The 13,901-nt window shown below is 38.1% G+C and overlaps 1 protein-coding gene across 2 annotated transcripts in view; it reads left to right on the top strand.

The window, feature by feature from the left end:
• The window catches only part of CLVS2 (clavesin 2), a 242,221-nt gene that overhangs the window by 56,700 nt on the left and 171,620 nt on the right, over positions 1 to 13,901 (top strand). The window contains exon 5 of one of the 2 annotated variants that reach the window (XM_080389961.1): positions 2,762 to 12,701. The exons of the other annotated variant lie outside the window; for it this stretch is intronic. Within the exon in view, the coding sequence (XP_080246087.1) occupies positions 2,762 to 2,849 (88 nt within the window). The 3' untranslated portion in view covers positions 2,850 to 12,701. Of the gene's footprint in view, positions 1 to 2,761; positions 12,702 to 13,901 lie in introns of those variants that run through there. 2 annotated transcript variants of the gene reach the window in all.

Below are 13,901 nucleotides of genomic sequence, written 5' to 3'. Positions count from 1 at the left end.
TATAAAAAGTACTAAGTAGACTTACTGTGCTAGTACCAAATAGAAGAGAATGGTGATAAGATGGACACAGTGTCTCAGGACTTCCATGTATTAAGTGCACAGACTGTTAAAACAGAAATAGAAAAGTTAAGGTAAAACAGATAAACTCTATTCCATTAAAAATCAAATTTAACTTGAATTTGGAACCTAATTGATTGTTTCGCTCAGTTTAAAACCACACTCAGTGTGGTATGTTAGTACAGAAGAAATTACTTAACATATAAAAAACCATGAAAGTAAGTCAATGAAAAGTACTGAACTTTTTAGAACAAATTTCACAAGTGCCTAGCAGACCTCCAGCAATTATCTTGTCTAATTTGGCTTGCCATTTTAAAATTAGTTGTTCTGAAAGAATATCCTTCTTAAACCAAAATTCTGCTGAGAATTTATTTCTTACTCATTTTTTGCCCCTGTATGAATCACTGCCATTCTTCTAGATCTCCTTGAACCTTTAGTGAATTGGGTGACCTCTACTTGAAAGGAAGGCTGTTTGTGAGAAGGGTAGAGGAGGTAAGGAGGAATTAATCCCACCTGTACCACAAACTTCTGGGGAGAACACGTTCACATCACATGGCACCATTGCAGCTGTCTCAGCATGTTTGGCCTGCGGCTGTGTCCCCCCGTGGCTCTCATGGCTGAGACACCCAGCTGGAGACCTGCATCTTCTTCTCACCTAACCCTGCAGGGCAGATGTCTGTGTTTATCAAATCTGCAGTGTGTGGCTTTGGTTCCTCACCTCTGCAGTGGGACTTTGTAGCACAACTTTGTCCTACTGTGTTTTGTGAGAATGTTTTCAGTAATGTCTGTTAAGTTATCTGGCAGATGTAGATATAGATGTAAGCTATAGACTTACACAACCGTTTTTCCTTTTACATACCTTCGTTCCAGAATTGCTGCTGAAATGAATGAAACATGACAGTAAATGTTGATTTAAAACTGAATGAAAAATATTTCTCCTTCTTCAAGGCATTTAGGCTCCTGACCTTACAATCCATAGATCAGGGTCTGTGTAGTTCCATTTTCACATCTGCCTTGGCGTTGGGGAGTTTGGAGCCCTTGGCCAAATTTATGGTCAAAACCGCCTTATGGGGAATTTGAGGGCAGGTTTGCAGCCTTTCCGGCTCCCCTTCAGTTCCCCAGATGAAAACTGGAAAGCTTGGTTGCTCAGACATTGGCAGCTGAGGAAGAGGCTCAGTCTCCTATTAGTACTTACATTTGGTTGGGAATCCTTTGAAATTAATATGCTTCCGCAGCATTTTTTATCTTGATGAACTGGAATTTTCAGGAGTAACAGCTTTTCACCAGTAAATTTTCAATCAGCTTTGCATTGACACGGTACCTTGTGAAGATTTTAAAGGAGCATTTTTAATTCAGTGGTTTAGTTTTCTGCCTGAGGAACTGACCAGCTTTCTAGATGACGGTTATTGTACAGTATTGTAAGTTTTAATTAAAAATTTGAATTATGTTTATCACAAGAGAGAGCATGAGATTTTTAAAGCTAATTTTCTTGATTTTAGCATTAGTAAGAGAATGTGGTAAGTAATACTAAAAAATATCCTTGTGTTTAAAGTTTTCACCTATGCTTTAATTCAGATATTTTTTCTTCTGTTTTTGAAGGTTTTCTTTAGATTTTTTGAGAAAGACCACGTTGTCTCCTGCTATCAGCCTCATTCATTTTTTTCAGTAGAGGATGCCAGTTTATAAGAGTGGGGGATTGACTATGTATGTTTGTCTTGGGAATGTCAGAATTTGTAAAGCTTTTTCTCTGTGCTGTAGCCCCCCAAACAGGCAAATCTGTAGCCATGCTGCAGTCTCAGTGTGCTTTCACTGGTCAGAAATAGATACTTACATTGTAGAGTTGTCACATGCTCTAGCCATTTCAAATCTTTACAGAAAGGAAGAGAAAGGCATTTCTAGCATGAGGTTCTTCTCACTAAAGGAAACGTCTAACAAGGGTTGCTTTTACCGAACCCTGTAAGACTTCAAATTTTGTTTTTAATGCAGCATTTTGATTTTTCTGGGGGTTGGGGTTTCCTCTTTTTTCCTCACATGTGGCTGTTGCAGGGTATCAGTACCAGTGTTATGCATTTATGCTGAATCAGAGAACCTGGAAAAATTTTACAGTCATCATTGAATTTACCCTTACCATCCTTCTCTGCTCTGTTTAGTTGAGCTGCTAAGTGAGTTTGACAGATGTGTCCACTGCTCCAGAAATCCTGCTGGCCATGGCAGGATTCCCCAGGGTTGGCTTAGGATCTCATACTGTTGCATCTAAGTGCTATTTAGAAAAGAAGCATCTTGTGCTTCCAGCTAACACATGCTACTAATTGCAGTGTGCCATTAGCCACCTGGGTGGCTGAGTTGTATCGTCTTTATCACCGTGGTGCCATGTAACCCTCTAGCAGAGAGAGTCATTAAGTCAGTAGAAAAGGCAGCTTAGTTCTCATGCCCTCTGTTGTGTGCGGAGGATGCACCCTGTTTTACTGTTTCACCAAAGAAAAGAGAATCCACTATATCCGCAAACCAGCACTGAGTCCTTTAAAGCCATGTAATCACTCTGTGAGGGTATTTTCTGACCATTTGCAATGATCAGATGCTTGGGTAATGCTGTACCATTATTTTTAAGCCCTGGCAGAAATGTCAAATAAACGGAAGAAAGCTGAGGTTTACCGTCATTTGTCTTGATCTAGAAATGTCAAATAAACATGTTATCCCCCTGCAGGTCTCAGTCGGTTGTGGATCCTGGGGTGCTGAAACACATGGATAAGAACGAGGAAGATAACATGCAGCCTTTGCTTTCACTTGACTAACAGTTCCTGAGCATCGGACATGAACTGAGGTGGAAGGCATTGCCTCTCAGCAACAAGCAAACCATTGGGAAAGAGTGTACTGGCTGGAATCCTATTTACTCATGTTAATGTAGCATAATGGCAGCAGGCATCAAGTTTTACTGTTCTGCCTGAATTCTGGCTGCCCTTCGGTGAAAAAGAAGAGGAGGAAAAAGGAAAATAATAATAAAAAAATAATAAAGAGGAATCAATAATTTATTCTGTAAGTGCCAACTTGTTTGTAAATACAATATAATCCTCTGATTTGACTTTGTAAGTTATGGTAAACAAATGCTATGGAAATGAGCGACTATTAAATATGTCAGTGAAGTGCACCATAAAAAAGAGAAAAAAAAGTGTGCATGCACGCACACATACACACACACACACACACAAAATAACACATACTGGACAAATAAAAATATCAAAGCCAATTAAATGTTGTCCTTCTCATAGGAAGCCATATTGCAGCTAGTGTATTGACTGCTGTTTTGTTTTCTCTCTGCAATGCTCATGTAATGTGCAAAGATAAAGAGGGAATACAAGAACTTGGAGATGCTGTAATCAGTAGAATATTTCCTAACTGTGGGAACTGATTTCCCAAATAACATTGTGGTTTAGGGTTGTGAATTAGCATAAATCATGTAGCATTGTGAAAAAGATAACAGATGAGCTGGAACCAACTCTTTGATAGCTTTGTTGTTGGGCTGTATGGCTCTGTGAGGTTTCTTCCTTAATTTTCATTTACAGTTTGCAAATAACCAGGCTTGTTACCCTAATCTGGGTGCTGTAATGTGGGACACACTGGGATTACTTCTCTTGCATTTTGGGTGCATGTGAAGAATTTTTCCAGAACTCTGTTCTCCCTTGGAATGAGGCAGTAGCCCTCCAAATACAGCATAATAACCATTATTTGAAAGTAAAGCCTGGCAGCAGAGGTTAAAACTTAATCACTGAATCCTGTGCACTGGGAAACTGGATACATATATATATTTCTACCAATCTCTGACAAACATACAAGGTGACATTGTTAGACAGGTATATTTAATTGAAGGTTTATACAAGAAATCATACTTATTCAATGTACTTAGATATATTATAGATTGTGTATTGAGACAATGTCATTATTAATATAGTAAAACTTTCCATAGAACAACAGCATTCCACTCCAAGCAAGGATTAATATGAATAAGTTGCAGTCAAACATCTCCGCCTATGTGTTTAGGACAATTTTGTTTTTGTTGTAGTGTAACTGTATATATTGAACATGTGCCATAATAGAGAAATACATTTTACCTCAAAAGGGCAACAGGTTTCACTAGGGATTGGGTAAATCAGCTGAAACGCAGGGGCTGTGTCATCTTTGTGTGCTGACTGACGTGTGTGCAGCCTGTTGTATGCTGAGGCAAGAATGTCATTTCTTGTTAGGACTTAACAGCAATCTGTGTGAGAAGACACAGGGTGCCTGCCAAGACATCTGAATAGTTATTGTAAGAGCGTGTCTGGGCAACGCAGGGTTTAGTTAAGAATACACTGACCACAGCGGAGGAGACAGTTCCCAGGAGCCCCACCTCCCAAGCGCCAGAATTTAAAGAATTTCTTCCATCACTTCAGTGACCACTGAAGTTTCAAAGTCACCAGTTGCAGGTCACCTCTCCTCGCCCAGGGTGACTGCAGCTGTAAGAGTTAGTAGGCTGGAGTGAGTTAAGAGAGAAGTGGAGAGTGAAACCTGGAAGTGAGTCGTCTCAGAGTTTAGCTGTAACTCCTGTGGGGACAGCTTTGGCGTTTCTCAGGGCTGAGACAACCCTGTCTCTTCCAGCATCACCCTTGATTAGCCCAGGCAGCACACAGATAAAGCTTTCCCACATCGCAGTTCATTAGCAACGCTGATAAATAGCGTATGCCCCACCACCCCATTGCATTGCAGGAATTTGTCTGAACAAGTCATCGCCTTTCTGCTCTCCTAATTCTATTTTCATGGTATGTGTTATGAAATGTAAAGAGAAAAGATACAGAGCCTGAACATCTTTTCAGTCTGTCCTACAAGTTTTCAGTAGTAGAAACTGTTGTAGTACCACTTGTATGGTTTAAGAAACTTGAAAGATTAGTGAATTCTTAGATACGACTTTATTCAGTCCTTTTTTTCACATTCCTTGTAACATCATGCTGGATAGGGGAGATGTGTCTCAAGGGTTTGCATAAGTGCCATATTTGAATGTATGTTATATATGCCCACACTTACGGATAATAGAATAGTATATTGCCATCAATCTGATTCTTAAGTCCTTATCAGATAAAACTCTAATATCAGTAGAAGTTTTCTCCTTTTAAGGGCTTCAGGATTTAGTCAGTATTCCAGATGTATGCAAACTGGGACACAGTGGTGATCAGAATCTTCATGGATGCTTTCGGATACATGGGCCAAATGGTGTAAACCAGAATAATGCTGATTTTAGAGTACACCAGCTGTCTGGTCAGAAAATGCAAATGCCTCTTACATACCCACAGACCATCTTGGTAGGAAAGTGTGCCTGCTCAACTGTCTGAAGCTTAAGCTTCATCGGTTTGTTTTGTTTGCAAATCCTTTATTTATACACTTAGTTGTAATTTATGTGATGTTTTCTGATGCCTGATTTCAGCTTCAAGTTATTGACTATTAATATATTCTTTCCAGAGAATGAAAGTAGGATATATTCTAATTTTGTGTAACTGAGACCTCATCCTTCACCACAAAGAAAACTACTTTTTCAGTAAGATTTTCACTTTTAAAGAGTTGGGCTACAGGTCTTCTTGGCTGCAGCTTTTATTTTGCTGAAGCAAATTCTGGCAGTGGTAACTGCAGTTGTGACATCGGTTAAGAACATGGAAATGTGTAAGAAAAATACTTATCCTTTACATGCTCTCGGTATTCTTTGAAGGCATTTATCTTTTACACATCAGGGTGAATAAAGGATTTTCGCCTTTCCCTTGCTTCTTGTAGAAAATCTTTGTAGGTAGGTCAATTTTTAATAGATTAAATTTGGACTGAAAACTTTTTCCAATCTTTATTATCATAGGAATTGATGTCTAATTTTTATAGCAGAATTGAAGTGCTAAAAATGGATTTCAAATGCTTGGGAGGAATTCCTCTTAATTTCTTACCTTTGTTGTGTATTGGGTAGTATAAACATTGTTGTAATTATGCATGCCAATATGCATATAAAACAAATATCTTGCAATACGAGGAACTTAGTGGAAAAACTAGATACACCTGTCCAAGCAACTAAGTGAAAAAAAGGGGAAGAAAAAAAAAAAAGTGTAAAAATTGATGTTTCAGGCCTTTGGCAAAATCAAAAAATATCCCCTTACATGATGTCTCTTCCATGAAACATATGTTTAATAATATATGGAAAAATTTTGGAAACTTCCATGCCCAAAGCCTTCCTGCTGTAATCAGAGATGTCAGTAGTCTCTTGGCTTTATAAAGACAGGTATCAGTCCCACTAAGGTTCAATAAATACAAAGGCTCCCAATAGTTATTAGTTGTAAAATAGCTTTAAGATGTCTTTACAGAAATGTAAATTTACTGTATAGCGTATTTAAAAAGACGTTTTGCACTCCACAAACATGCTATGCCTAGTCACAAGAGATATTTGTAGAGACATACATAAACTACACATGGAATTAAGGAAAACAGAAGTAGAAGGGACCTCAATAGGTCATTGATACGTGGAGGTGCAGATTCACTTTAACGGCTCTCTTAAAGAATTGTTTTAGCTCGGTACCTTGCATGCAATGCTCTTTGTATTATTTAATCACAGTCACAGCAAAGCCTAAGCTCATTACCTGACAAAATTGTAACCTGACAATATTTTGTTTGTACCTTTTATTATTTACCTGTTCTGTTTGGAAAATTAAAAAGTTTGCTGTATGTCAGAGCTACCATTTAGAATTACCTGCGAAACACATTGCAATAAGCATGGGTTATGTCCCTGTTATATTGTCCTTGTTATTATCAGCATATGTGTTCATCAAGATTTTTGAAAAAGTCATATTTGAAAGAGCATAGAAGAGAGAAAAATTCAAAATCAGGCTTCAGGATTTTGTTTAGAATATTAAAATGGGGTGGAGGCACTGAGTTTGGTTTTGATAATCTTTATTTGCCTATGGGGAATGTCCTGCTGAGTTACCAACAGAATTGGGTAGCAGGACAAGTTTGGAAGGTAAATATCAATATGAAAGGCAAGAACAAAGGTCTCAAAGGATTGTACTGAAAAATCACTTAATCATGTGGCTAGCTGTGTCGTGTCCTTCTAAAGCAAGGCATTTTTCACGTAGTTTATGAGCATTTATTTGTGGTGCTGAGGATAGTACTTTTGTCCACAAAGTTGAAAGCACACTGAAATCAAGAAAATAATAGTTACTGCATTTCCCAGGTAGCAAAACAGAAACATAGCTGCTTAGAGACATTATGAAATCTTGAAGACATTTACATTGTGTTTATATACAACAAAAATGACACTTTGATCACTCAGCCTGGTTTGAACTGCAGGAGAGAAAGTAACGTGTCGCTATTTTGTATAAGAAGAATGTCTGGTTGTTGATTCAGTCATGCCTAGTTTTTTTTAGAAACCTATCTAAATCTTTTACCATGAGACTTTTAGAAACCAGGTGTGGTCTCTTTCCTGTGGAGTTAAATCTGAATGTACATTTTACCATTTCTGCTAAGGAAACTGTGAAAAGGGATTATGTCCCCCAAATGAAATGCCTGTCTCCCTTGTATAATGATGGAAAGAAGACCCCCAAAAGGAAATCTTGGCTGCACAGTAAAGAATTCTGAACTTGGTCAGGGAGGATCTCCTTTTGAGGGCCTTGAAAGATACTTCCCATTAACTATACAAGGAACGCTGGCATTTTATTTCAGTGAATATTTATTTATTTCAGTGACCACAAATGAAAATGCAAGCTGGGTAGATAGGACTCCACATCTTGTATTGCCTTGTAACCTTGAACCATCCCATGTCAAGGGTCTGTATTTAGCACATTGACTTGAACATACCCTTCAGTCTGCTTTTCAGCTTTCAGTTGTGTGGGAATGTTTTCCTGTCAGCTTTGGGATCTTAATTTCTTCCCTTCGTATGGGTCTGTTGCCACAAAACAGCATTGACCCCTGTTGGATTGCACAATTTGAAAAGTGATTTTGTTGTTAAAATATAACAACGTGTGGTATGCTGCATAGTGGTGAAGTTGAAACATAGGTCACAAGGCTCCCCCTACTTTGTCACTTGTTCTCCAGTGCTCTGTGTGTGTAAACTGCTTTAAACTGATAACAGACATGTCAGACTCACATAATAGGAGTTTAAAAAGAGAGAAAAAAAAGTGAGTTTCTGCAGTGCGTTGAAAACCTGAGTTTATGGTATCACTGTGGAATCCAAACGGAGAGGAAGCACTGCACACAGGCAAAATAGAGACACCTCCAAGGGAAGATGCTGATGTTTCCATGTGGTGCATATTTTTGTTAAAACATGACCAAAGTATTTTGTCTGTGGGGACCATGATCAGCCTGTTGTTTCTGAATCGGTCACTTACAACTAGTCCTCTCTAATAAAGGTGTAATAAAGCTTCCTTTTGCTTTTAGTGGAGAATTCATTTCCAGAGAATTGGCATGTCTGTCAATTTGCAGCAGGCAAGTGGTGGGGGTTAATTACGATTTTTGTCTGATATGGAAATGCTTCTGTGATTCCTTAAAGAGGCTGCCGCATCATGAGCAACACACAGCAGTGCCTAAAGGCAGGCATCTGAAATCAGATCCCTTGGTTAATAAAAATTTAAGGGGAGAAAAAAGCAAGGGAAAAGATAATAGAAGATGATAAAACACAATAATTAAAATAAAAACCAGAAACAAGGCTGCAAATAAAAGCCATATGAATGGCAAAAATGATGTGAGGGAAGTTGTATGGATGCTTCCAAAAAAGTGAACCAGTAGCCTATCGTGTGTTCCCCATCTACGTTATGAGCAGAATTCCCTTTTTTCACATGGTCTACCTTGTACAGCCATGGTGGAGTTTCCTATGTCTATAGAGTTATGATGTGAAATTGTAGGTGCAGTAGTTGAGCTTGTGAACATGGTTTAATGGATTAGTGCATGCCACCAGATCTTCATCTGGAGATGGGCCCCAACCAGGTACTCAAAGGAATATGTGAAATGCCATGTCCTGCCTGGCTGAAGAAGTCATGCAGGGAGAGAAGGAAAGGAGCTGTATGTCCATAAGGAATGGTGAAATGCCTATGGAGAAGACAACAATGGGGAGCTGGAGTGAACTGATCTGTCATTTTAATATCAGGATGAGGGAGGCTTTCACTTGCTCTGTAATGTAAGAGAGGGCTTACATACCCCACCACACATCTGTCATCAGAAAGGAGAGAGAGCATCTTTCTCTCTTGCCAACACAAACTTGCTTTTGATGTATTTAAACCTGATGTATATGTCAGGTCTAAACAGCCTCTGCTGCTGCTGTTTCCACAGTGGTTCTTGGGATGTGGGTACCATGTAGCATTCAGGAGCTGGAAAGCTAACGTTCAGCAGCCTGTCCATAGGAAGAGAAGAGAGGGATGTATTCTGTAAGTCCCTGCTGCAAAGATCATGTGGGAGAATTCAGTGCTTGCTCAGATTAAAGCCTGTCTTGCCCTGACATCAATATTGGCGCCTACTCTGTGTAGAAGGCTGTGAGTGTAAGCAGCGTGGGAATCTCTCCTGTGCACCTCGGTGTCTTGCGCTAATTATGCAGCCTTTGAGCTGTAGCTGGTGATCTGTGTTCTGTGTCTTTAAACAGTTCTGCTGGTGATGTTAATTGTATCCATTAGTCACTCAGAGTGGAGATGATTTAAAGGAAACTGACAACTTTAAGCATTACAATTAATGTCTAAAAATATTAAAATGGTGATGGTTATAAGTAATGCCTAAGATTATGATAACTGAAGAGTTTCAGGGTTTGGTTGCATTGTATCCTTGATGGGTCTTAGTGTATAATCACTTTCTCTTAAATACGGTTTTCCCTGAGGTTCATGTGCATCTTCCATGCATCAGTGGCAGAAGGAATTGAATAGTAGAAAATGTGACTGTAAACCTATTAATATATTCAGAGAGATACATATAGAATACCTGACACTATAAAAAAAAAAAAAAAAAAAAAGTCTCTTTTAAATCATTTAGTTCTCTAGCTCTTTCACCCTATGGACTGTTGTATGAAATGTGTCCTACAAAACTTCCCCAGTCTGCATCCTGTCTTCTCCTACTCCCTTGCATTCAACAACATCCTGTCTTCTGTCCATACTTTATTCTATGAATGACTGGAGAAAACTGTAAAAAACCCCAACACCCTGATAATCTGCAGACTAGAGCTTGAGGACCACTATTTTAAATATTTCCCTTGTACAAATCTCTGGTAACAGGGTGAAATGGAAAATGAGAGCAACAGCTGACCTCATCACAGAGGAATAATAATAATAAAAAAGACTCTGGCTAGGAGTCCGCACAGGTGTAGACAGACAGTCATCTGAGACAGCTCTTGTCATTTAAGATGCTACCTTCCCCTGACTGTTAGTTATCACTCTTCAGGTAGGGACTACTGCCCCAACATTTAAGCAACAGCAGATTATGGAAGTGCTCCTGTCCCAATGAAGGTTGTGCACAACTCACGCTAACTTTGTTGATTCTGCACTCATGCAAGTGTAAAAGCACTCACATAATCTATTAATACAACTCTGTTACGAGAATACTGATTAACAGCTAGCTATGGCGACATCTAAAATTGCTAGATTGGCTATCTGTGCCTTAAGGCTCTTGTGTTCTGTAATACTTGCATAGCGGTAACTACTGAATATTCTTCGCATGCAGCAATCTACTGTGGAGCCTTATGGAAAATACTATAGCAAAATATCAAAAATTCAAAAATTAAATTACAGGAGTAATTTGCAAACAGTGCTTGTATCCTCAGGATAAAATTTGTTTGTTTCTCAGTTTAGTACTGTTAGGACTCAGGGGGTCTGAGATTTGTAAAGCCAGGACAAGTCTATCAATCATGTTCTCTCTATGTATAGTTTCAATAACTATTCTCTTTTCACAACTTGTCAGTTTGAATTTTATTCTTGGACCTAGTAAGATGGTTACTTTTGGTCTGTTGTGTTCCAACCTAAAATCTGAAGATTAAGCAACTTTGTGAAACATGTCACTCTTTATATTGTATATTTAAATATCATCATTTCTCTGTGATCAATGGGCTGCTTTGGAGAGTACTACTACTTTAAATCATTGTTGATTACTGAGGAAGAATGACATTCTGTTAAATAAAATATGACCAAATGAAAATTAAAATACATATATATTTTTGTGTTTGTACATGGGAGTGTTTGTCTGGCTTGCTTGTGCTGAAATATGTGTGGAGGACTTTGGACCAACTGTACTTGATTTTTATCAAGGTTTTGAAAGAAAAATAAGAAATAACTGAGTGGTGTATCAGCATGTAAGTTTTTTTTCTGGTAACACTGAACGTCTCTTGCTGCCCAACAGTAAGTTTTAGAGAGCTAACATATTCCATGTTTACAATACTGTTTTGAGCTGTCACTTCTTGGAAGTCTGCAGGTCGTGAATGTCCTCACAGATGAAGATCAGGCAGAGATGCAGCACAAGAAAAGCTCATTTTTCCCTCAAAAATATTTTCTACTCTCATGCCTCTTAACTTCTTCTGTGCTGCGCTCCCTAGAATCATCTCATGTATGTTGACTTTTCTTTTGATCCCACATCAGGGAGAATTGATATTAGCTCCTCACAGAGATGACTGTATCTTCAGGGAAATGTTGCTGTTCTCAGGAGAGAGTAACCAGGGTAGAACCGACTGTGATGCTGAAGTGGTGTCTGCAAAATGACCATATTTCATTCTAGATTTTATTTTTCTTGGGAGGGAGAGACCCAGTAAATGACAGTCATGTGTTTGTGTGCTTCTCCAATGTCCTTTCTGTAGTATTCCTTACTTTAGGCACAAGAACATTTATTCACATTCTCTTTACATTTTCCATATCTTAACTTTGGTTTACACAGATTTTAAAAAATAATAAAAAAAGGCCACAGTAGCTTTTTGTTTCACACATAATCTCAGTGGTATATTCAGATGCATTCCTTATGCCAGTTCTGCAAAGTGTAACTTCCCAAGAGGAAGTACAGATTTCCCAATTCCTACATTGAAAAAAAAGTAATTTATGGTTTCTCATCTATGTAGGAATGTAGTCCTTCAGCTCCCAGGTGCTGCATTGTTGTATGTAGACAGTAGAAAATAAAGTATTTTGTCTCATTGCCTGCATGTGTCTTGACAGTGCTGGTTTCATTCTCATGAGCTGAGTAGTGAGGAAAAATAGCATTTAGTCTTCTAGACATGTACATATGGTTGGCTGGTCAAAAGCCCTTCTAGTACCTGAACCCTGACTGACAGTGTCCCTTCCCCTCTGGATAAACTACCAGGCTGGCAAGCAATCTTTCTTCCCTTCATCCATCAATTTAACTGATGAAAACTCTGGAGGTTAGCAGCTGAGAAAGTGCATATGTAGCAAAAATATGCCGCACTGGTCAAAAGGGAGATAATTTTCTTTTACACTATCATTCTCTTCTATTCAGAGCTACAACTTTTAAACTTTTGTCTTTGTGAAAAATTTAACACCTTGCCTCTTCCCAAGTTTACAAAAAAATATTTATTAATGAAATATCATGGAATAAATTCTATTTCCAGCAGTGATAATGCTAAAGGAAACAGTTAATCATATTATTTGATAGCAGCATTTTTCAATTCAAACTATGGAAAGAAAAAAAAATAATTAACAGACATGTGATTTCTTAGTAGAGAATCACTGATCTTACTGTATGTTTCTAGAACCATTGCATAAAGCCTAATCCTGATGAAGAAGCTGTAAAAATACTGATCTTAATGACACCCCCCCCTTTTTCTTTTAGTTTGATATATTAACTGAGAATTTATAAAATTTTAATATGAAATATGAAGCTTTTAATTAGTTTCTAAATTAACACCGTGGTGGAAAATGACAACATATTCAAAAACTTCACAATGCTTTCTTTTTTTTTGATGAGCATAAACTTTTGCAGTTCAGATCAGACTATCAGAAACCAACAAGAAAATACACTGAAATCTTAAAGTGCTCAGAATAAAGCATGAGGTACAATTGTTAAGGCTTTACATTATTATTATTAGACACTTTTAATGGTCATATAGCAAAGACCTCAAGGAGAAATAAAACATGTTTTTGCAAAACCCAAAAAACCCACCACAAAACCAGCCAACAAACCAGAAAAGAAAAATGGAACTGCCATATCCCAGCTTATACTCATCTTTCATTATTTAATTCCTCATACATGTGACTTGCTTTTTTTCTTTAAAAAAATGTAGCCATGGTTCTCAGCCCATGTGGTGCATCAGGGTGATGTGCCGTTGTACAAGTGTGCTAAACCATAGCTTCTTGCATTATTATAGTGTCATTAAAAACATTTGACATATAGTGTAGTTTGAGAAAAATTACAGACTAAACTTACTCATGATATAAAGATGCAGCAATGAGGAGGATACTTGGAAGAAACACTTGCAAAGACCCCTGTCAAGTACAGAGTCTTTGCATGAGGTATAGTTTGCAGTCACTTCAGAGTGTGATGATCTTCAGGTTCCAGAATTAAAGGGGAAAATGAATTTATCTGCTAGTAATACATGTAAATCAGTTGCATTAATAAAAGACCATGCTATAGAAAAGTGGATTTAGCCTACTGTTAATTTCTCACTGCTATAAAACTGCCTCGTTATAAGGCTTTAGTAAAATGCAGAGGCAACTGCAGTGCAGTGTGGATTAATTAAAATTCAGGCATTAACTGAGGTTGACCTGAAGTCATAATTCCTGTGAGTAACATCCTCTGCCACTTGTTCTTTTTGTGAAGGATCTTACAGAGCTTTTCAGGGAAAGTGGGAATTTGACCTACTACCATTGCCTCTTTCTCTGCTCATG

Source organism: Falco punctatus, assembly GCF_963210335.1.
Source record: "Falco punctatus genome assembly, chromosome: 5".
Classification (NCBI taxonomy): domain Eukaryota; kingdom Metazoa; phylum Chordata; class Aves; order Falconiformes; family Falconidae; genus Falco; species Falco punctatus.
Note: the sequence above shows the minus strand (reverse complement) of the source record. Positions and strands in the feature narration are given on the sequence as shown.